We start from the raw sequence: 25,880 nt of genomic DNA, 5'->3' as shown, positions 1-25,880 counted from the left end.
TAATATTTTATTAATGTTATGTTTGTTTCTTTTATATTCCAATGTTATCATTATTATTATTATTATTATTATTATTATTATTATTATTATTAGTTTATGCTTTGTTATATATTTATATATTTATAATACATAGATATACTTGATATATTTGTATATACCTCGGTAATATTATTACTAGTGTTTAATATACGCATATATTACCTAAATATTTTAGTATTATGTATATTCTTCATGTATTATATATATGTGTTCTTAATACTATACTTTATTTGTGTCATGTTTTTTATGTTGTATTATTATATTTTAATATTATATTATATAATTATATATACATATATCTTTTATATATATTATCATTGTATATATTTTAATATTATTAGTTATATTTTTCTTTTACACTATTATACACATATTTCTAATATTATATTGTATATACTATTGTTTATATATATATGTGTATGTATTTATGTAGTGTACAAAATAGTTTTATTATTATTCTTATCATTTCTAAGGTATGCATATACTGTATATGTTCTATGCGTGTTGTATGGATTTTTAATATTGCTATATATACATATATCATCGTACGCACGCATTCTTAATATTATTATTACGTGTATACATTCATTATTTTCATTTCGTGTTCAATTCCATTATTACATTATACCTTTATCTTTTCTAATATTATTGTCACCTCGATTATCTGTTTCAATATATTCCTAGCTCTTTCATTTATTGATTTTTATTTCATATTATTTTACTTTGCATTATTTCGAAAATATTCTTATTCATGATTTAAATCAATTTCAATAAACAAGGAAATGTACCGATTTAACATTAAGTCATCGAGTTCATCGCTTTGTTGGGTGAACGTAAATTGACTCGTGTTAAAACGGCATATCCTTCTCAAAAACCGGAATAAACTAAAATTTCTCGTTTTTTTCGGATCATAACTAAACTTTACATTGAGTTCGCATTTTTGAAAATTAAGACAACATGTGTTTAACGAGATACCAATTTTGGGCGTCGCGAGGGTGCTAATACCTTCCTCGCGCGTAACCGACTCCCGAACCCTAATTTTCTCTGGATTTTCACACAGACCTAAAATTACCTCTTTTTAGAAAAGCTTAAAAATAAAGTTTTCTAAAAAAGGAGAATTTTGTAGGTGTCCGATCACACCTAGGAAAAGGATCGGTGGCGACTCCCTCTTTATTTTAAAATCAAACTTCAGTTTTCAAACTTTTTCACTAGATTGCCACAATTAGCGACCCCGAATCCACCAAATTTTTACGTCGCTACAGTGTTAATGTAAGTTTTAATTTTAATTTTAATGTTGTTCTCCAAACTATATGTAATATATTACTCTATGTATTTTCTCTTTCCTTCCAAACTCTTGTTAAATTAATGGATCATTTTAAAATAAATTTAAAATAAAAAGGACCAGAGTCCAAATACATTAGGAGGATAAAAATGTTAAAAAAATATGTAACTGAATAGGTGTATAATAAGTTACTAATAAAATATTTTGTTATTTTTTACTTAATTCAATTAAAAATCAAAGGAAAAATTATTTTAAAAAGGAGTAAATTACACCATTAGTCGCTAAACTACAGGTAAATTTTAGTTTTGGTTACTTAATTTTATAAAGTTTAAGTCATTGAACTATTTAGAAGTTTTAATTTAAGTCACTGGATTGTTAAATCTTCTTTTTAAAGTTTCGCCAATGAGTTCTAAACAATGATTCGACTACCAGTATGATGGATCAATACTCATCGGCAAGTAGAAGAACATACTCTAAATCCAATTTGATTTAATGGTGAGTGTTAGAGATCAGAGAGAAAAAATTTGTTTGAATTTTGGTTTGTAGATTTATGTATGTCTAAAATTATCATAATTATAATTTAATTTACAATTATTAAAATATATTCAAATGATAAATGTTGTTTAATTCTCAATGTTCTGCTTCCTCAATTTCATCAAGTAGCATTTTGGGGTCAGTGGTAGTGTGTTTTCCCTCGAGCCATTTTGGTGAGAAGTTCAATTCAACAATAGTTCTCTCAATATGCTTAGTGTCTCTAATGAGCCTTGGGTTCTACTTAACGAGGGAAGGAGATGGTAGTAAGCATTTCCATGGACCTTTTCAGTATGCTTGACAATTTCGCCAAAGTCGAATTCCACCATGTCAACCACATTCTTGAGCAGCACTGCGGCCTTCTTGTTGACTGCATCTATTTGGCAGTTTGGTAGTCTTGTGGAATTAAAAAGTGCACCCGAAGTGTGATAAGTATTCACCCAAATTATATATTGATAGTGTATTAAATACAAACTCATTTTTTTCTTAAATTTTCTCACGTTTGTTAAAAAAATCATTAATTTTTTTCGCTTGTTGAAGTCGGTGTGTTATAATCTAATATAAATTCCTTAGTTGTTTTAATGAAACTCGTTTTCTTTTTATTTACTTTTACTTGAAAATTCTCAAAATCATTTTATGAGAAATTTTCAATTTTGAACTAAATTTGATTATTATTATTTGACACACTGCCAATGAAAATTTTTTACTCCACAAGCCGAGTTGAGATTTTATCATGTGTACTTAAATTGTATTTAAAAAAATTTAAAAATGAATAAATATGACATGTGTCAAAATCTTAACCTAGTTTGTGGAATAAAAATTTCCTGTGCTTTTGTACCTAATAACACCTACTATTATTATTATTATTATTATTATTATTATTCTCTATAAAACCATGTCGTTTCACTACCCAATTCTCTATAAATTGAAAGTAAACAAAGTTGAAAGAGTCCATAATTCTAACTCTAATCAATGGCCTCTGAAGCTTCTGAAATCACTGAAATCTCTGAAATTAAGCAAAAGAGTTGTATGGAGGATGTTCGATCTAGCAATACTTCTCTTATCTCTAGTGCTAATGACACTATGAAGAACTGATGTAACATTAATCAAAGTGCAAAGCATAATGAGCTAAACTATTAGCCAATTTAAATTCCTCATTTATGTATTCTTTATATAGTAGATTATTCATGTCAAATTTAGCAGTTTTTAACCCTTTTTCTTTTTTTGTTAAGATTCTTCAAGTAACGTCATGCATGCTTCTGAATCAACAAGATTCTTTTGATGAAGAAGTTGAATTCAGCAACACAACATTGGAGGAATTGTCACTTGTTATGATGGGTTGTTTTCGTTGTTTAATGTAACGCCATGTGAAATCAACTTTAAGTGTGCCAATTGTCAAACCTTTGATCACCTTTTTTTATGTAATTCATTATTATCCCCTAAGAAACCAAGAAATGTTTAGTTTATTTTAATTTGTGTTGTTCTCCAAACTATTTAAGTGAATTATTGCTCTATAAGTTTTAAGTTGAAATTTAATGTTATTCCCCAAACTATATATATAATGTTTGGTTTATTTTAATTTTTATATGAAAGTTGTTCTGTAAATTATGTATGTAAAATATTGCTATATCTAGTTTCTCTTTCCTTCCAAACTCTTGTTAAATTTTTTATGATAATTTATACCTTATCACCAACATTAAAGGGAATTTTTTAATGGTGAGATTAAGGATTAACTAATTTAGCATTTTTACAAAAAAAAATGTAAATGTTAAATTGGGTCTAACTATTAACAACATATTTTATTGGAATAATAAGAGATCATTTGAAATAAATTTAAAATATAAAGGACTAGAGTTCAGATACATTAGGAGGGAAAAAAGTTAAAAACATGTAACTGAATGGGTGTATAATAAGTTGAAGATAAGATATTTTTATACTTTTTACTCTGAATGGGTGTATAATAAGTTAAAGATAAGATATTTTTATACTTTTTACCCAAATTAATTAAAAATAAAAGTAAAAATAAATTATCCAAGAATTTCTAAATTTTAATTTCTAATTATACCTAATGGTTACTCGCTTATTGAGATCTGAAGAATGACATATTGCTCAGAATATAGAAATATTAGATTATTCTCTTGTGGCTTAAGGTCACATTAATATGAAAATAAATCTACCTGACGAAAGAATCATTCCTCAGTTAACAGAAATAAGTTTTTATCACACTAGATAAATTGAGAAAGTTACTTTTGTGTCATGATTAAACTATAAAAGACCTCAAAAACCATATGATTCATCTCCCATGCAGCAAAGCAACAATAACATGAAGATGTCGTATTGCTCATGGGCCTTCTAGTGGACATGCATCCAACAAGAGGAAACTGAGTTTAATCTTCAGAGGTTCCTTTATATTTAAATACTTTGCATACATGGATGACAAGGTTTAGGATGAATTTCACAGTTAGGCAGATAGGTTTTAATAGCCCAGAATTTTTTGGTGTCATAATTCGTTGGAATAGGTAATCCGAAATGTTTTGAGAAGTTAAAAGTGAGGTTTCTGAGAATTGAGCATCCGTTTGATTTTATAATTCGTAATCAATGTGTAAACATTAGAAATTATTCATTAATTGGTTAGAATAAGAACTAAAATTTTGAGGTATAGACTATTTTGCAAGAAAATCAAAATGTGAGAAGTAAATGTCTCGGGAGTAAAAGTTTGGATTAGAAATAGGATGGGGCATTATAAGGATAATAGCCCAAGGGCATGAGAGCAAAAATACCATTTGATAGATACAATGGAGGGAACAATTATCATTTTCTAATTCATGATTTCATTTCTAAAATTTATGACAAAAAATTCTCTCGGCAAAATGTGAGCTAAGAAAATTTTCAAGATAGGAACAATAGTGGATTGGCATATGACCTGGCTGACAATACATAAACTAATAGTAGCAAAACATGATTTATTACCATAATCTGTTCAAATCTTCGTTATCAATATCATTGTCACCATCGGTCACATTATCAAGATATACATCGTTATCTTCGTCATCACTTTCGGGCTCATCATCTGTTTCGGGATCAGAATTTGCAGCAATTGTATGGTATGAATTCCAATCAGGAGGGAAAGTCTTCTGCAGAGCTTCTGTAAGCTCTCCACCTGACCTCTCAATCTTTCGTAAACACCTCGACCAGTGAACTGCAGTTCCCATATCGACAGTCAAACCAGACACAATCATCTCTCGACAAACAGACAACACTCCCGAGTAAATATATGCCTCTGCAACAGTAGCCCTCGATAGAAGTGATGTCATCAAACAATGATATACGGCTTTGTCTGGTTTCAAACCGGCCAGCTTCATCTCTTCAAAGCATTTCAAGGCCTTCTCCGGAAGAGAAGCACGCGCCCATCCATGAATAAGTGTGGTATAGGTTTTAACATTTGGCTTTATTCCAATAGCATCCATTTCTTGAATTGTTTTTGTTGCTCTCTGGTAAAAACAAATATCAGAGTAAGAATTTACTGCTGAAAGAATATTAACATCAATGGACAGGAAACACTCGAAGGCTCGTTTTAGGGAAAATAATGCCAAAAATAAAATTAACAAGGGTCATGCAATCTATCTAGCGAGAATGCACTTGAACACAAATAAAGTCGAGTTCACAGTCTTCTGACTTCCACAGCCTACAAAGGCACGAGTCCACCCAATTCATGGTCAAGTATGCTATTTGAGATGATAAGAGATGAAAAACTAAAGAAATCTAAGACAACTCATCTTGATCCGAAAAGACCGGATTAAATCCTAAAATAGCCATATATTAAAGCATTTTAGGGTAAATACACCTAAGCAATGGAATGACAACGGAATCTCACACTAAGTGTTATTCGGACTATAAAACTAACAACAGTTTGTAAAATCCCCTCAAGATACATACCAGCATGTCTCCAGCTTTACAACACGCATTTATAAAAGATGTGTAAGTATGGATATCAGGCTGAACCCCTTCTTGTTTCATTTGCTGCATCAAGTCAGCAGCCTCCCAAACATCACCTCTCCTAGCCCATCTAAAAGAAAAGAAAACAAAAGATGGAAGTCTTTTCATATTATAGATACCCAAAATAAGTGAAGACTAGTAGCAGGCTAAAAGAGGATACTAAGACTGTGTTTTAGTAAATTAGAGAGACAGAAGTTAGTAAAAGTCCAAACCCATCGATTAGAATGTTGTAGACAAAGGTGTTTCTCGGAATATTTTGAGCAGCCATCTCTTTTGTGACAGCTAGAGCACTTTGCATCCTCCCAGACTTGCAGCATGCTTTCAGAAGAGCTTCATATGTATAGACGTCTAGCTCAAGGCCCTCATTTCTCAATTTTGAAAAATACTCAAAGGCTTTTCCAGTATCACCCAATGAAGCATAGCCATGCATGATGGTTGTGTATGTGTGTTCATTTGGAGTTACGCCAGCCAGTGTCATCTCATCCAATATTTCAACAGCTTTTTCCATCTACAAAAATTAATTCAAACCTTATGTTAGCAATATCAATAGATCTTAGTCAAAAGAAGGATGAGATGTCTCAAACTGAATGCCACAATAGATATCACTTGAAATTCCAATTTTGAAGTCTCCAGTTTGGGGTTTGAGGGTGGGAGAGTAGGGTTCATGGAATAGCAGAAGGCTCTCCAAATTGCCTAATCCAATACCTATGAATCCTCATGTGTACGAAAACTTCTCCTTCCATTACCATGTGAAACAATTTACCAGCCAACTGGTGATGTTCTGCATGCAGCTACTCCATTGGCTAAATGAAATACCCAGGGATGAAATACTTGAATTAATTATTTTATAAAAAATTAATACTCGACTAATGTGACAAAAATTCGTGATATAAGCGTCCCTCTAGCCTTGCCAGTGCACATGAAAAATCTAGGATTTAACTACCTCAGTATCTTATATATCATTATACCTGACGTTTCTCAGTAAGGCCAAGAATCAAAGCGTTGAAAGTGTGTACAGTTGGAATGCAACCACTCCTCCTCATCATATCAAAAACTTCCAAGGCTCTTCTCATTTCCCCAGCTCTTGCAAAACCATGTATAATGGGCATAAATGTACGTGTAGTAGGTCGATGCCTCTCCTTCTGCATTTCCTTGACAGTATGAATAGCACGATCCATGTTACCCATCCCACAAAAGGCCTGGATGATATTATTATATAGTACTACATCAGGCTTCAAACCATCTTTGACCAGATCCTCAAAAATTGCAAAAGCATTGGCCCAGTCTTTTAGTTTCAAATATCCATTGATCAACATGGAATAAGTCTTCATGTTATGCTTTATACTAGCACATTCCATCATTTTGCTAACTTCTAAAGCTTTGGAGACTTTTCCAATCTGGAAACAAAATACATAGAGAAGACAATTAATTCAGAGACATATTAACAGGAGTATTTCACAATAATGTCTTTAAGCATTTTTCCACAATAATAGAGATGCAATTTCAGGGAAAAAATTGAAACCTTTAGAAGTGAAAGTAGCAGAGAATATTTTAATTAACAGAAACTATTTAGAAAATAGCAGAGACATATTAACAAGAATATTTTTGAAGTGAAAATAGCAAAGATGCAATTTAAAGGGTCGGCTTATGCTCTTGACCAGCATACTTGAGTTATGTTTCATAAGAAACAAGTCTATATTTTAGTTCAAATTCAGTTTGCCTCCTTAGAAAAGATCACAAGCTCCTAATTCATTTGTAGTACTAATCCCATCTAATTTCTTTAGAATTTAACTGGCACAGACGAACAGGGACAAGGCATGAAGGGGCTACAGATTTTTCCAGAGACTACAAAGAAAACTAGTTGAACATATACTTGACTACTTTCTAGGGAAAGGACAGGCAAACTAGGATAAAATGCTTCAATTCAACAAAGGGATTCACTGAACTTCAACACTCCCCAAAACACACACACAGAAAGAAGAGGAATACACCATACAAGGGGGGTTTGGGGGAGTGCATACAAAGGAAAAGAATCATTAAGTAAAAATTAAAAATCCTTGCCTTAGCGTAAAGATTAATAAGACATCCATAGCTGATGATTGAGGGAGTAAATCCACATTCCTGCAGCAAATTTCTAGAAAAAGTTAACATAAAGAAAAAGATAAGTATAGTTGGTATAACATGTTCCATGGAAATATTACATTGAACTAGCCCTTTCTATGAAGAATTTACACCCTTCAACCAATAAGAACCCGTTTAGTAATTAAGACTGTCTCCGTTCAGTCACATACTAAGAGAGTAAATCTTTGGAAGTCGAATTTTCAAAGGTAAAATATGTTTGAGAAGTGAAAAATAACAACGTAATTTAGAATTATATGTAAATCAAAGATAATTGAAATGATTGAGGAATATTGTGTGTTTGTGATAGGGAGAGCAATACTATGTGTTTGGTTGAAAGTGGCAGAATGAGAGAGTGGTGTGATGCTCAAATGTGATTGATATATAGGATACATGGTGATGTCCAGTCCAAACCTGGAAATGGAGAATCCATGAATGACAAGGGGACAAAAAAGAGAGTAAATTGCATTATTTGAGGTAACAACTTAAATATTTTTCTTGATTCATCCCTCAACCAGCAAAAATTTTCTATTCTAACATCAATTTTACTTGTACAATAACAGACTGACTAGAAAATAGATATTTAAAAACAATTACATGGTTTCATTTTCAAATGCTGATCTCCAATTTGATCAATTTCTAGCAATAGATAACACAATATCCACTTCATCTTTTCTAGGATTCCTGGACCAAAAAGTTCAAGATTTAATCTTTATAAGTATTAACATGTTTTAGTTACTTTTATTTTAAAAATTCAAGAGGTGAATTTTATAATATGATATTCTTAGTTATGCAAAAGGCGGTTTATGTGTAAAAGAGATGAATGAGAAGAAATAAACATAACCATATTCCAAAAAAAAAAAAACGAGAGAGAAGTTATGAACTCCAGATCTTTTCAAAAGGTTGAGCTTCATGACTAAGGAGAGAAGAAAACAAAAGCAAAATCATGGAAAGAGAAGGTTGGTCTATAAAAACAGCATTCTACACTGCCTAAGTTAAAGGTGAAAGGAGAAAAGATTAAAGCATTTACAGCCACAATCATAAATATCTACATACAAAGTTAGCTTTTCAGATGCCAAAGCATTGTCCTTTTGAGTTTTATCCTATATTAGTCAATTGTTAACCTTTTCCAAAATGCACAGATCATACACCTCAGAGTGATGAGGGATGTCAGGGTACTACCGGCTTAATACAAGGAAAAATCAGAAAGCTCGACCATTCATTGGTAAAAGAACTACCAAAATAAAAAAGCCAAACTATCAAAAGGGCAGTGACTCTTTCTTTTCCTTCAGGGGATACATAGAGACTAGATTAAGACATGGTCTATGAACGCAAATTTATATCTATTTGGTTCTGATAACTTCTAAATTCCATGTGTATAGAAAATTTTACAAGAATAAATGAAATGAGATTTTACCTTAAGTCTTTCAAACACGATCAAGCATTTTTCTTCATTGCCAATCATTGTATAGCCATCCATCATGGTATGATAAATGTCAATAGGGGCATCTATACCTTCTTCTTCCATTTCTCTAACCAATGCTTCAGCTCGCTCCATGTTGCATGTTTGACTGCAAATGAAAGCAAAATATGGAAGCAAAAAATTAGCCTATAATGAAGATAATTATAACAACAAAAATAAGAAGCTTAGACAAACAGAATGGCGAAAGTACAGAGATAGCCAACTGTAGAAACATGATAGCTACCTTGGGAAAGATACTACTTTAATATAACAACATAAATTCATATCTTAAAAAGCTATTAAAAGGATTATCCTAGAAGAACTAACACCTATAAACATAAATTCATCTGTACGTCTATACACATTGGCAACTAACACCTTGCATAATGAACATGTTTCACTAAGACTTAACTCACAAGAAGTGGTTTGAATAGAAAAGAGTTTGAAAATGTTAAAGGTTAACTAACATTGAGTTCTGGAATTGCAGCAATAAAACAACTCCACAGCAGACGAATCTCCAAATATACATTATATCAACAATATCTATGAGATATTGCATCAGTCCACATGAGATCACTTGGACATTTTAGCAAAACCCACTAATTAGAACATGATTAAAAAAAAAAAACAAGAACATAGCTGAAGATGTATTAACATAAACACACACTAAGTGAATCCACTATAAGTCTCAAATTTATCTTCGTTGACCTATGCACAAAAAGAAAATGGCCCAAAAATTGCAAAGGAAAAAACACAAAATACAGAAGAATAAAAATATTGTATGATAGAAGCCAAACTTTTACTACTTACCAATGAGCATAAACAATATTTCCATAAATGATTGCATTCAGAGGTGTATGTCTCTCTTTCGCCTCCTCAAACCAATAATCTGCAGCTCTTCCAAAATGACCCAGGATATTAGTTCAAGATGAAGCAAACTTACCCATTTTGGTCATTGACCATTTCATAGCCCCATAATGGCCATAAAATTCAACAAACAAACTTTAACTAGTCTACCACAATTTTGCAAACAAAAATTATTTTTTTGAAAAAAAGCAAAAGCAAGATGCTCAAGAAACATAGTACTTTAACCAGATAAGTCCATTCAAACACATGAGAGCATTGAACCAGGCATGCACTTAGGAAAATTTTGCATCCTCTTGGTCCCTTAGTGATAAGCATCCAATTTAAAACCATTTGGTAATAAGTAAAGAGTTCAAAAAAATCAAAAGACTTAATAGATGTGGGATGACACCACTTAACACTTATCAAATCAGAAATAACCTCCAAAGAAATTATCAGTTTTGCATTTTCATTTTACACCAAAAGACTTTTGAATCATGAGAGCACTCCTAATGATATTCAATGTTGTCAAATATATTATACATACGTCAGAGAAAATTAAGTGATATCTTAGAGGCTATAGATTGAGTCAGTACTGGTCATAGCAAAAGACATGCATAGGCACTACATTATCCTTTGGCTGTCCCCCACCCCCATCATAAAACTGGTAACTTTTTGTTAGATTTCTATCAACTTCCAAAAAATAATACTAAATGCATAAAAGTTGATGTAGCCTGAGAAATCGTTAATGTGACACATATTTTCAATGGAATACTAGAAAAGGTTCTGAACAATCCAAACAGAAAAAATAACATATTGCTACAGAAATCTTGGAACATGACTATGATTAACCCACCTCAAAATCCACAAATAATTAGACCCTTAGACGAGTCAGCAATGGTTTTTCAGGAATTTAATATATTTTACCCTTTATCTAAATTTTAACATATTAGATATATTTTTATAAAATGTTTGACAGTTGCATTATCAGACTGAGTAATTAAATCTTGATAAAGAAAAATATCAAAGTTACATTCAAATGTAATAACTTGGATATTGCACCCACTGTAAATTAATAAAAATGACCATTCCCAATAATTGAAACTAATATCCTGTGTAGCCCCAACCATATTCCATTATTTACAGTTTCATGGAGCCAAGAAAGTCCTATGACCTGAAAAAACACATTGAATTTCAGCAACATTCCAAAAAACAGTTAAAGACTAAGGTCCTAACAAAGCAGGCACTATGTGTCAAAAAAATTAACTGAAGAGCCAAACACTCAAAAGAGAAAAAGGAGAAAAACAAGGAACAAATGTATTGGAAAAGGAAGAACCTGTGAGGTTTACTTACTCAGAATTGCCAATTTTGGCAAATCCTCTGACAAGTATACTGTATGTCACAAGGGTTATTTCAATGCCCTCTTCCTTCATTTTTCTAACACAAGATAAGGCTTCTTCCATGTCTCTGCCAACTGCATATGCGTGAACAAGGCTGCACGACATAAACTATCTTAATATCTGACAAAGAACAATGTATAAACTTTACCCTAAAAACTACTGGAAATCAATCATACAAAGATAAAGGTAAACTTCTATGAAGTATAGAAATACTGTTGAGAAAAAAAGAAGAAGAAGAAGAAGACGAAAGATAAGCAATAGAACCATCTCAGAGGCATTAACAATGAAGCAACTAACAATTTCTAGATATGGGGAAGGCCTTTATAAGATTGAAGATAAAGCAGCTTGGCTCTTCTCTATGGATCTTCTGAAAACAATCAATGAATTTAACATGATTTAAGCCCAATAATATTAGCAACCCTAAACTATAGATGCCTATCAGAAGAACATAAAAGTCATTTGCTAAGATGCTCAGAAACCCAAAATCAAGCCAGCTCGCATAAGAACATGTGAAACTAAGGCAAGGATAATATATAGAAAATACATACTTTGTATAGACATGTGAGGTTGGCTCTATTCCCCTTGATCGCATCCTCTCAAATGTTTCGCGAGCACGGTGCATGTCCCCTCGTCTTGCATAATAGTTCACCATCAATCCAAACTCTCGTCTAGAAGGCTAAGAAAAATGAAAAGGACAAGAAACAAGTAAATTCTGTACAAATGAAATTAAATTTCCTTGAAATTAGAACCTTGGAGAAGCTTAAGTTGTTTAAAATATTCCAAGGAATTTAGACTTCCTTAAGAAATGGAAGTTGGCTAACAGACAGAATTGCCATAGTCAGAAGTTTCATGGCTCTCAAAGATATGGACATAAGAGAATATAAGAGAAGCATATGCATATCTAAGTTTCTCGACATTGAAGCCTGCTAGCAGATGGTATTTTCTTACACTGAAACATATAACTGTTTTTCAATATTATGAACAAGTATATACAATGTTGATATAATGAAGAAGCAAATCACCTTGTCAATCCTCTCAAAAGCAAAAACTACTTTCTGCCAATTCTCCGGCTCGGAATCCAAAACCTTACGAAACAACCTCCGGGACCCTTCTCTCTCTTGATGCCACTTAGACTTATTACTCAAGTCTTGACCTTGATACCCCTCAACCCATCTAGCCCTCTCCTCTGCTTTTCCCTTCAACCTTGTCCCATCATCCAACTTCACCGTCAGGACTCTCCCACGAAACTCAACCCCATCAAACTCCACCGCCTTCAAAGCCGACTTCTCAGCTACTGGAGGCGGACCTCCATATATCACAAACCCAAAACCCGCATTTCTGTGTATCTCATTGTGGGCTTTGATCACAATAACGTCTTTTATTGGACCGAACTGCCGGAAGAATTCAGCCACCTCATGTTTCTTAATCCAACTGGGAAGATTCCCAATGAAAATCTTCCCATGTTGGCGGAAATTTTCAGGCTTTTCAAGTTCTGGCGACGGAGCTTCGGGTTCAGAAATTTGAGTTGCCTTTCGGGTATCATGTAGAAGAGGCGGAGGTGGAGGAGGCGGGAAGAGTTTGCTAGAGAGGCGAAGTTTGGAGACAAGAGATTGAGTGGTTCTTGTAGTTTCACCAGGAGAAGGGACATGAGAAAAATTGTTATTGGTAGTAGTAGGAGTAGGAGTAGTAGTGGAGAAGTTTTTGAGGGGATTGGAAGAGATTTTGGGTTTGGGGGAGGGATTGATGGACTTGGGGCGGCGGATATTAGGTTCGGGAGGTTGAGGTGGTGGTGGAAGGGAGAAGGAAACGGAGGTGGAGGTGGTGGTGGTGGCGGAGGAAGAGTGGGGCTTTGAGGTGAAAAGAGGTGAGTGACAGTGTGAGGTGGGGAGTGACACAAGGCTATCCATTACCACCACATTCTGTCGAGTTCTGAAATTTTCTTTTGGTAACTTTATAACTAAACTACCCACACAAACCAGGGCGGGTAAAATTTAATCGATCCACTCTTTTCATTATATTTTGTCCAACACCCTTTATAGTTTATCTTGGGCCTGGTGATGTTTGAATTGGTTCAGACTCGACCTGACCATCAGTCCGAAAAATGGTAAAGAGGGCCTACTATAACATATCTGTACTGTAGCTTCCAGTCAATCATCGTTGGATTCAAGAGAATCTTAGTCCATTTTCGAGAGAGATCCCTGCACATACAATAGTAAAGAGGGCCTGCAAGGTAACTTGGAATCTCCTGCCAATGTTCTCCAGGTGACAATAAGATTTCTCTTAATTTCTTGTATAATGGTTGCAGGATTCTGATTTTTCCAAATAACCCAGAGGACTACGGCTTGAGTAGTATAGATGAATTGGTTGTTCTCACTCTTCCAATGGATGGATTGTATCCAATCTTCTAGGCATGGGATCATGCATTGTCCTTATACTCTATATGTTTGAAAACTTATGGACATCCAAACCACACGGCCCTCACATAGGAACATGTCAGAAACAAATGATCCAATGTTTCTTGTTTCCAAGGATTCATCTTCCATAGTTCTTTCCAAGGAAAGGTTGAACGATAATGATTATTGCTACACTCAAATTCATTGCAAAGTAAAGCATATGCACTACGATCTTGGAATTCACCCTTTGTGTGAAACATCCAAACAAATTTATCGTCACCATTTAGAAGTGAAAAACGTAGTGCTTCCCACCAACTCTCCCCAAGTCTCTGAATGATAAGATCATGATTACATAACTTGTGTATAGGATGAATAAATCTGAATAGCCACAGCTGTAATTGCAGTTGGGTATTGGGAGGATGATGCAGGAGGAAATTATTACCACTAACCATTACATGCTCACCTTTCTCGATTTGGAAATCAAGGCACTTTTTACATATATCCCTTCCTCACAACAAACTCTTCCATATCTAGGAATCAGTCAACTTTTGTAAGATGTGATATGCCCTCTCTACTATAAACTTGGAGGCCCTGAAGCATGACAAAGTGTATATTGGTATAGAAGATAAAACTGATCGGATCAGTGTATACCTAGCACCTTGAGAGAGGCATAATGCTTTCCATGAAGCTAGCTTGCTCTGCATCTTTTCTAACAAAGGTTGGAAAAATGATTTTTTGTTATTAAGATAATCCATCAATATTCCCAAATATTTCTCGAGACTCTTGAGTCTAATTTACTCCTATACATTCATCGCTTCGTCCTCACCTGCCCAAAAGGACTAAAAAACTAGTTCAGACTTAACATTGTTAATTGACAAATCAGAGAGTACACAGAAAGTACGTAACAGAGATTTAATTGTGAGACAAGAAAGCACCGAAGCATTGAAGAACAAATAACAATCATCAGCAAATAGCATATACGATATTGGGGTCCATTCTATACAATGCTAACCCCCTATATCTTTTATTCATCTTATGCCTTTATGGGTAGTAGTGAAAGTACGTTTTGACATAGCTAAAATAAGTACGGTGATAAAGAATCGCCCAGTATCAATCCCGGCCCATTTCAGATACATGGGCTCGGTCAGAATCCATTTATTAAAATTTGATATGTCACCATACTAACTGCATCATAAGCTGTCTCCATCGGTCACTAAACCTCGTTTCATGCAGGATAGCCAACAACATGGCTTATACATATTGATTTTGAGTGCACCTCATATCCCTTTCCCTTTTTTCTTCTGTTGAATAAAAGTGTTTCGGCACAATGTTAGTAAATGTTGCATAATTGATTTTAGATAGTTAATCAGTACTTTGGCACATATCTTGTAATCAACATTAAATAAAGTGATTGACCGAAAATCTATAAACGATTGAATTTGTTGTCCTTTAGGAACAAATATAACTGGTGTTTTGTTTAACTCTCTTAACAAATAGCCTATATTCAAGAAGCTCAAACAAGAGTATGGTTGGTATTAGGGTTTTGTCTCTTGCCTCCGTCAAAAGTCTTGAAGGGTTCATGAAGGGGAGCGTCTCACTTAGCCAAGTGGTACCCTACTAGTAGATAAGTGCCTTATGTCATTTAAGTTGTTGGTTCGAGTCCCCCCACACTCAAGTTATTTATATAATTAATATTCCTCACTATAGTGACACTAATTTTGTAAGCCTTGTAGGTTGTATCTTGACCAACTAAGAAGCTTTCCCTCCGTGAACCCTTCAAGGCTCTAGGAGAGGTGCCCTTTACGTACCTCTATTGGGCTAGTTTTTTGTAGGCTCAAATATATTAGTATTAATTTATAGGTTAAATTCTGCTATTGGTCCCTATACCCTACATTAAGTTGTGGATTTAGTCATTATGCTTTAATCTGGTCAATTTAGTTCCCTGTACTTTTCAAATTGGTTAATTTTAGTCCTATGCTTTTTGAAATTTGAAATTTTCGTCCTAGCTAAAAAGTAGCAGTTAAATCGGTTTAGTTAAATCTTGCTATTGGTCTTATACTACCCCTAAATTTTTAGCTTTAGTTCATGTTATCCAATTAAATCATTTTTAGTCCTTCTTTTTATTTCGAAATTTTAGTCTTGACGCAAGTGATAATAGTTAAATTCATATTTAACATTCTTTGTGAGTAATATGTGGAAATAATAAGCTAATATAGCATTACATACATAGTAATATATTTGCCGCATCAAAATTTGAAAATAATAAAACTTTAACTTAATGAATTTAACAATTACTGTTTGGTCAAGACTAAAATTTTAAAACTAAAAAATATAAGACTAAAGATTAAATTAAATTACATGAACTAATGGTAAATTTAACCTAACTTATAATATAAGTATATTTATTATATATCAACCATTTAATTAGATAATAATTACCAAAATGATCAAATCTTTGTGTGCAAGTAAAATACAATTACTACCTAATTTTAATTTTATATTGTATTCAAATTTTAATTAAAAATTAACAAAACACTTAATTCAATGCAAGAAAATGAAATTTGTAAGCTTACATAAAAAAGTAAGCATAATTTTTACTATGTTTTATTTTTAAATTAGAAATATTAACCTTTTTTTTCAAATTATGCAAGCAAATGATATCTATTTAATTAATTTTTTAATATTGTTGATGAACAAAAGAGGTAAAAAGAGAAAGACGATAGTTCACATGGTGGTGAGATGCTAAAAGTTGTTGAGAGAGAAGAAAAAAAGACTATATATATAGCATAAAGGTGGCAGATGGATGAAAAAATTCTCTTAAGGCTTAGGATGGGTATTTATAAGCGAAATAACGATCTCTGACACAAGACATTGATACATGTTTGCTAATAGGCTGGGTACTTATAAGCGAAATAACCATCTCTGGCATAGGAGATTGACAAAATGTTTTCAGAAGGTCATGGAGTCAATCAAAGTGGTCGTTGATGATGCTGGAGCCCATGAAATGTGCAAAGATGATGATAAAGAAAAGACTCTAGATTTGATGCCTGATGGAGTGTCTGTTCTCATTGACTCTGCTAAGCTTAAAGAACAATTAGGACCAGAAAGTCAAGTTGTTCTAGTTATTGATGAGATCAATGATTAGTTTGATAATGATGAGCCACTTTAACCTTCAACAAGAGTTGGCAAGAATTATTCAATCGCTGACATAATTAGTGATGTTCATGATGGAATCAAGATAAGGGGCAAACCTAGACAAATTTATAGAAACATGGTTCATTTAACATGATACATCTCTCAGTTTGAGTCAAAGAATATCGAAGAAAATCGTATCACTCAAGCTAAGATTGAAGACAAATCTAATGCCTTAGATTTTGATGGTGTGATCACTAAGGGAATGCCCACTACTTCAAGCCCTGCTTAAGCATAATGTTGAAAATGAAGAACAAAGTCATCTTTGATGTTACTAGTTTCAATAGGTATGTCATTATACTTAAAAAAAGTTTTGTAAAAGAGATTAGTTTTGTTGATCATAGCATAGAATTACATCTTGGAAATAGTGGTTATGGAACTTTATGCTATTTTGCTACAAAATGTTTATGCCAAAGACAGTAAATTGCATCATAAAATATTTGTACGTGGAGAATGATATGAATTTAGTCTTATCATGATAAGGAAGGTCCTAAATTGTCACTGTCAGGATATGGTATTGTTGTTGAGGAGGAGAAATGATGCTAAGAAACTACCATTAAGGGGGAGATAAGTTGTTTGTTTAGTTTACTGTTGAGGGGAAATAACTTTATTATGATAATGCTAGGCAAGAGGAAGTATCTTAAACCCAGTAAGCGCCCACTTCTGCAAGCACCATTCCTAAGGGCAAAAGGGTTAGAGCTATTGTTGATCTTTGTGCCTCAATTAAATTTTATCAAAGACATTGTAGCAAACTGCAAGCTGAAGCCAAAACTAAAAGTTGTAAGGAAGTTAATTGATAAACACAAGGCTTTGATGCAATATCTACTTGCCTTACATGGTGAAGATTAGTTTGGCATTTTGTTGACCAAAAAGGGGGAGAAAAGAAAGAATGATTGATGATGCTGGAAGCTATTCTTAATAGAAGGACTACCAAAAGGGAGAGATTTTGTTAGGAAAATTATGTTGTTGCATTGAGAGAGGAAGTTTTCAATGTTTGGATTTTCAGTTTATTTGCTTCTACTACTACTTAATCCTTTTGATGATGATACTATTGGTGAATTGATTGGTGAACTAATTCTGAATTGCTGAAGAACTGATTCTATTTATGAATTTCATTTACTTTGATGCATTATCTCATTACTAGATTATCTTAGTTATAATTATGGTTGGTTGGTTATTGATGCAAAGCCAACTAAGTATTGATGATTAATTTACTTAATTATTTCTTAAGTTAAGTTTATTGAGTTAATGGGAGTATACTAATGAGGAGCTAAAGTTACTTGATGTTATAGTTTCATGTTTTGTGTATGTTTTGTTCAACAAATTACCAAATGGGAAGATTTTTGAAAAATATGAAACTGGCAATTTGGTGTTAAAGGGAGTGCCTACTCCGTTACTCACCAAATATATATAGAGAAAATTTTCATATTTAAGGTATTGGCAATTTATTGAACTGATTATTTGGGTTATGCTGAGTATATGGATGATATCTAGCCTATTATGGAAGACCATATTACTTGGGGATCTTATATTGGTGATTGGATTGAATAAGATTACCCATATCTAATCCCTTAAATCAAGAAAGTTGGATTAGATTGACTCAGTAAAGACGTTGCCGCCAGAATCCTTACTTATCTCATTTATTATTATTTTGTATTCAGCTTGTATAGTGGTTGTTTTATAGGGATTGTGATAGATCTTTTTATGTAAGCAAACCTTAATAAACTTTATATAATTGAGAGAAATTGTATAGGTTTATGTACGAAGAGAATTGAACACTTAATTTGTTCTAAGTGAGGAACCTTATTACATGAGTGCATATTAATATTAAACTCTTTGCATTGTGCTTTTACTTACTGAATTCACAATTGGTGAATTTAATGGTTAGAGTATCTAGTCTTCAAGGAAGAAAGGTGAGGAAAATTATCACAGAGTGTATGATAGATTATGATCACTTGTTGTAAGTGTTAAAGATAATAGATACTTCTCACTGAGTTAGGCTCCACATGTCACAGCCCATTTTCGTTGAAATCGGAACAGTGGTTTAGGAAATCCGAGCCGAAAATAAAATTTATTTTTATTTTATTATATGGTCCATAATATAGTAGAAATGTCATGTGAAAATTTTGATACGAAAATGTTATCGATTATGTGTTTAATTAGGGAAAGGACTAAATTGCATAAAATGCAAAAGTTGAATTCTAGTAGCTATAAAGACCAAATAGCTATGAAATTCAAAACTTAAGGTCCTTACACGGTAATTAGACCATTAAAGAAAGTATTTAGATATTTTGGAATGACTCATCCATGGAAAAATAAAAAAAGGCTAAGGACTAAAGTGGAAAAATGAAAAGTTATTAGATGACAATTTCATTAAATGAAAAAAACCAATTTCATATCATCTTCCCCAAATATTTCCATGGAAACCCTAAGAGAGAGGAAGAAGACTTATCAAGCTTATTTGGGTAAGTAACCAAGCCTCGTTTTTAGTAATTTTTATATTTTTGAAACTGGGATAGCTTAATCTATCTATTTGGGGGATAAATTTGAGAAGTTATCAAAGTATGGAAAATGGGTCATGGATGTATATGCTGAAAATTAAAAATTTATGGTAGAAGATGAAAGGTTGTTGATGGATAAACAACTTTTACAAAGTGAATTTTGATGAAAACATGATTTAGGTACTAAAATGCAAAGTTGTGAAATTTAATTAAAAATTTTGAATTTTTATGAATACGTGTGCTGTAAATTTTGAGATGGAATTTTGGTTAGGCTTGGAATAAGGAGTAAATTGCACAAATTTCATTTTCTGAGCCTAAGGACGAAATGGAAATTTATGGAAAAGTTAGGGGCAAAATAGTAATTTTACCTAGGATGAAAATTAAGTCCACTTGAATGTGAAATATGGTAAATTGATGTTAAATTTACTCATATAGATCCGGATAGACCAAATTCGAAGCTAGAACGAGGAAAGTGGAAAATGTCGGATTAGTAGATTTGACGTAGACGAACATTGTCGAGGTAATTCTTGTAACTAAATTATGTATATTTATGTGCTTGTATTGAATGTGTATATGTGTGAATTGTTTGAATGTTATAAATGTGAACTTTGTTACATAATCAAGAATACTTAACAAAAGTTAAGTCCTGTAAACATATCCGAGAAATACCAGATAGATGATAATGCCTAATTTAAATGATAAAATGTTATTCTTGTACTTCGTTTGAATATTGAATGTAATTAAAGGAATTATTGTATACAATTGTGATAAATGGATGAAATAATCACATGAGTAAATATGTTCGGAAAATGTTAAATTTCGTTTGAATAAATGAAAATCGATGGATATGTGATTTCCCCGAAATGATTGAGGTACGAGATTTAGTTTGGATGAGTAATCCTATTTACCTCATGTATGAAAGGATTTAGCCCGGATGAGTAATCTTGATATAAGTCGTCTCGAGCATATGTTATGGATTGGATTTAGCCCAGACGGGTAATCCAGATCAAGCTCTTTAGAGCATATGTCATAAAAAGGATTTAGCCTGGATTAGTAATCCTGTTGTTTTTATATATGTGGCTCGAGAGTGTACTCTTTGAAATAGTACCTTATGGGTACCATTAGACATGAATTGACAGATTCTGATTTGTACACCTCAAATGTACTACCTATATATCCATCGATATTTCAGATAAATTCAACGAGTAAAAGTTCTTGACATGTGAATATATGAATAAGAAATGAGCTATTACACATATCGGCCTGAAATACATGAAAATGACGATACGTGATGATTGATATATGGAAATATGAAATGATGATATTGTACATGGAAATTATTAAATGAGAATGTTCATCCTTGATTATAGACTTGTACACATTGAGTGTACTAATCGTGACCTTAATATTTCGAGTAATATGCATAAAGTTCTTATATGAAATGATCTAAACTCGAGATGAGTTATAATGAAATTATACTTGTAATATAGAGAGATGATTTATGTATGTTGAATAAATACGTGATGTGGAATGTAAGTGTACTTGGAAACCCGATGGTTGTTGAACCCTTATATGTTTCTTGATGTAATTATGGATTATACGACTAACAAAGGAAATGAGGATATGTGTAGGGCTTGAGATTAAATTGATTGAATGTGCCTTACATAGTTATCTCAAAATAGAATGAATGGTAAGTTAAGTACCATATTATACGAACTTACTAAGCATTATATACTTACTTAGTTTTATTTCCCTGTTTTATAGTGAATCAGAAGCTCATTGGATTGGAAGCTCAGTAGAGATCACTCACACTATCCATCGGCCCATGTCAGTACAATATGGTAAATCAATTAGGGTTGTAATGGCATGTATAGGATATATTGACCATATTGGCATGTGAATGTAAATGATGCTTGTAATATAGCCATTGGAATGGCTAGTAACGGTTGGTTTAATATACTTGTAATGTCATGCTATAGTAGCTAAATATATGTTAAGTATAAGTGATCAAATGATGTTAATGCCTAAGTTAATCCAAGGTAAGTTTATAAACACATATGCGTGTAATGGTATGCCATGATAAATGATGGAATTATTTAATTTGAATGCTTGAAATGATTGGTTTTGGATGTGTGTTTCAAGTGCAGGCCTTGGGTGAAATTTTGGGTGAGAAATGAAGCTAGAAATGACTTCATTTTTTCCACACGGGCAAACACATGGGTGTGTGTTTAGACCGTGTGTGACACATGGCCTAGTAACATGGGCGTGTGGTTAGGCCGTGTGTCCTCTACACCTTAATTTTGAGAAACAAAATGCTCAGAATTGAGCCCATAGGCAGAGACATGGGTGTGTGTCTCAACCGTATGTGCTACACGGCCTAGAACATGGGTGTGTGCCATAGCTGTGTGAAACTTGCACCAAATTTCGAAAGGAATTAATTAACCACACGGCCTAGCACACGGGCGTGTGGCATGGCTGTGTGCGCAAGTCAAAGAGTTACACAGGATCGAACATGGCCTCCAGCACGGGCGTGTGAGCCTGCACCTTGAAAATTTCTGAAATCTCACAAAAAACTCTCAGAGATTTCGATTAAGTCTCGATTTGATTCTATTACTTGTTTTGGGCCTCGAGAGTCCATATAAGGGACGATATGTATGATCTCGGTAAATCAATAGTGACCAACATGAATTATTTGAAAATGTACTAAAAGTTTCGGTAACGCTCCAAAACCCTATCGAGCGACGGATACGGGTTAGGGGTGTTACACCGCAGATGTAGGGAAACTGAACTAAATAAACAACATCCTTCTATTCTATTTATTTATTGTTGAGCAGATTGTTTCTTAGCAATGTCCTTTTTGCTAACACTTAATATTAGTTATTCTTATTTTTTAAAGTATTCTAAAGCTATTATTTGAGCCTATTACAAAATATTGATAAAACAATAAATATATTTTAAAATAGGCATAATAATTTATCTTTTAATGTTTTTTTTTGTGCATTTGACTCTTATTTTTTAAAATAAATTTTATTACTAACCTTTTAAAAAGAGTTAAATCACTTTTTTTTAAGTTGCTATTCTTAATTTTTTGTCATTAATTTTTTAATAGTCAAATCGATTTTTTAATGGAAATGCTAATTAAAACTTAAATTTTTTTAACAATTTTGACGTGGTAATACACATAGCAATCCATGTGTACTTCATGCTGACATAATATTATTTATCTCATATAACACATCAACAAACAATTTAAAATTTATAAATATATTAAATATATATAAAAAATCAATAAAATATAAAAAGTTAATAAAAATTCAAAAAAATTAGCATGAAGTAGATATGAATTGCCAAGCAAGCTGCTATATTAAAAAATTTAATGTTTTAATCAGTATATCCAATAAAAGTAATTCAACTCTTTTTAAAAGGTTGATATTCTTTTTAAAAGTGTGATGGCCAAATTTAACTAAAAAAGAATATTAACAAAAGATGTAAAATGATAAGGGCTAAATTTTCATTATGCCTTTGAAATATATACTAACTTAAAGCTCTTAATTAAGCTTAATTCCACACAAATTTATCCATATTTATAAATGAATAAACCAATTTTGATTAGGTTTATTTTTTTGTTCTTTTAAAGTGTTATTTTTATTTTTTATTTTTAGTAATACTTATTTTTATTAAAGTTAAATTTTATCAAAATTACAAATGGGTGGATAAAATTATTTTATATTAAAAAATATATTTATAAAAAACTTTAGCAAATGATTAATGTTGGAGTGATACTAGATTTTATATGAATTTGTTGGTATTATATTTGATTTCCAAATAATATTTTTAATTGTTTCATTTGAAGATTATATAAAAGTATAAAAAGATAAGAATACTCTGAATAATTACCCTTTAAAATAAGGGTATTTTAGTAATTTCACAATTGAGTTGGTGTCGGATTAACTTATGACACCAACTCAGTCAACCATTTTATGTATAATATAGATTTTAAACATGAATAACATATTGCTTAACAATGCTTTAATAACCAAACTGGTAATTGAAATAGTTAAACCACCAATTATTGATTCAACCGGTTCGATCATTAGTCCCACAATAATTAAAAAATAAAGAAAAATAAAAATTATAAATTGGTTCAATTGTTGGCTTTGTCTTGATTTTTAGTGGTTCATTCATAGGCTAGTTAAACCCCTATGTCAATATACCAACTGGTTCTCAATTCTATCAATTGATCGAGTCTGATTCGATAAGGATATTATTGAATCCTTAAAGGGAGGCGCAGATTGAAAATGGCATTATTGAGAGAGATAGCTACGAATCTCAAACATGAACAATAAAATAGACTAGGGTGAACAAATCTCAATTTGATTAAAAAAATCAAAAATAATTATGAATTTCGAGTTAATCGAATCGAGTTATTCAAATTATTTGAGTCAACTTGGATAATTCGATTCGAGTTTCAATTTCAAGTCGAATTAAATTTCACAATTCAAATAACTCGAATAATTCAAATAACAGATTGATGTAAATACCCTTTTGGTCACTATCAACTTTGAAAATAAGCAAATTGGTCTCCCCCAACAAAAATTACAAAAAAAAATCAAAATAATTTTCAAAAATTCAAAATAATTTTTAAAATTTAAAATATTTATAAAAAATTTTAAATTTTAAATTTTTAAAAAAATTATAAACATTCTAAAAAATATATAAAAATTTTAATTTTTAATTTTTTTTAAAATAATAATTTTGGGACCTAATTAATGATTCAAATTTTTGTTTTATTCTGCTTTGAAAAAATTCAAATATATATATAGTTTCAAATTTACATGCTCTAATATGGAATTAGTTATACTATTATTATTTGACATGTTTAATTTTTTTAATTTAACTCAAACAATTTCACTTGATTCGATTCGACTTGACTCGAATTTCATTTCACTTGACTCGAATCGAAAAAATTTCAAATAGAATTAGGATGATAACATATGACTCGTGAACTCAAAATTTTTTCACTCGATTCAATCAAATACTCACGCCTAAAATAGACATACCGAATACAAAAATAAAAACTACATAAGTCTCAAACTTTGAAATTTAAAATTAAGACCCAACCCATGTATGCTTCAATGAGCTAAATCCAATTTTCCAAATAATAATTTTTATCCAATTATTTTGAAATATTTTATTGCACCTTTTGTTTTTTCATCCCTCCATTACAGCCTACCTTTGATTAAAGCAAAATTCATGATTTTGTGATCCAAAACTCACATAAAAAGGAAAAGAAAGCAAAAAGAACATCCACATTTCCCAATTCCCTTCAAACTTCAAACTTCAAACTTCAAACAGACAGACAGTCTAGTCTTCTTTTTCTCTTCTCCTTATTGGTAGATTTCCATTTCCATTTTTCTCCTTTTTCCCAACTTCTCTCTCTCTCTCTCTCTCTCTCTTTTCCTTTTTCTCATCATCTAGTTTTGAGAGCTAATTATTCAATTTTGGTATTTTAGTATTTTTATAAAGACATAAAAAGTGCTTATTCCATTCTTTGTGCTTAATAAAGCATATCTAATGTATTAAATTTATATATAGGTCTAATTTGAATTCCAACCTTCTACTTTGTAAAAATTGAGAATTTGATCTATCTACTTTTAATTTTTTGAAATTGGTGGTCCTCATGCTTTAAAAAAATTCAATAAGTTAGTCTAGTTGTTAGTTAGTTAATACATGGAAATGAACTGTTGCTTTTTGCTAGTTTATTGTATATAAATGGTTGAACTACTTAATTCTTTGAATATAAATTATTTAAACCGATAATGTTATCCAATTAGACTATCTTCTTAATTTTCATAAAGTACAATAATCAAATTATGACAAGTTAAAGTAGAATGATTAACTTTTTTTAATTTCTATAAAGTAGAGGGATGAAATCAACAATTAAACCCTAAATAAAATTTGCTATTAAAGCTCCCAACTTTTAATTTATCTACATACCTTTATAGTTTATACATATCATGAGAGAGAGAAATAAAAAAAGGAAAAAAGAAAAAAAAGGGGGCAAAGTTAAATCACATGCAAACCACTTTCCCATACAAAAGACCAAAATTTTCCCTCACTAAC

At 31.9% G+C, this 25,880-nt stretch overlaps 1 protein-coding gene across 1 annotated transcript; it reads right to left on the bottom strand.

Annotated features, from left to right (window-relative positions):
- Positions 1 to 4,730: 4,730 nt before the first annotated feature.
- LOC107933301 (pentatricopeptide repeat-containing protein At5g04810, chloroplastic) lies at positions 4,731 to 13,670 on the bottom strand. The gene is made up of 10 exons (XM_016865475.2): positions 12,694 to 13,670; positions 12,220 to 12,347; positions 11,625 to 11,765; positions 10,239 to 10,325; positions 9,384 to 9,537; positions 7,910 to 7,969; positions 6,817 to 7,245; positions 6,061 to 6,356; positions 5,789 to 5,918; positions 4,731 to 5,343 (listed from the first exon to the last, which is right to left on the bottom strand). Exons 1-10 carry the CDS (start codon positions 13,576 to 13,578, stop codon positions 4,819 to 4,821), a joined length of 2,835 nt encoding a protein of 944 aa, XP_016720964.1. The 5' UTR covers positions 13,579 to 13,670; the 3' UTR covers positions 4,731 to 4,818.
- Between the last annotated feature and the right edge of the window lie 12,210 nt (positions 13,671 to 25,880).

This window comes from Gossypium hirsutum, chromosome A13, assembly GCF_007990345.1.
Source record: "Gossypium hirsutum isolate 1008001.06 chromosome A13, Gossypium_hirsutum_v2.1, whole genome shotgun sequence".
Classification (NCBI taxonomy): Eukaryota; Viridiplantae; Streptophyta; class Magnoliopsida; order Malvales; family Malvaceae; genus Gossypium; species Gossypium hirsutum.
This window is presented reverse-complemented; position numbering and strand designations above follow the sequence as displayed.

Coding starts and splice junctions, on each gene's coding strand:
- LOC107933301 (XM_016865475.2), bottom strand. CDS start 13,578: ATGGATAGCCTTGTGTCACTCCCCACCTCACACTGTCACTCACCTCTT. Junction 11,766..12,219: donor ACCTCACATGTCTATACAAA/GTATGTATTTTC, acceptor TATGTCGTGCAG/CCTTGTTCACGCATATGCAG. Junction 5,344..5,788: donor GTAAAGCTGGAGACATGCTG/GTATGTATCTTG, acceptor TGTTTTTACCAG/AGAGCAACAAAAACAATTCA.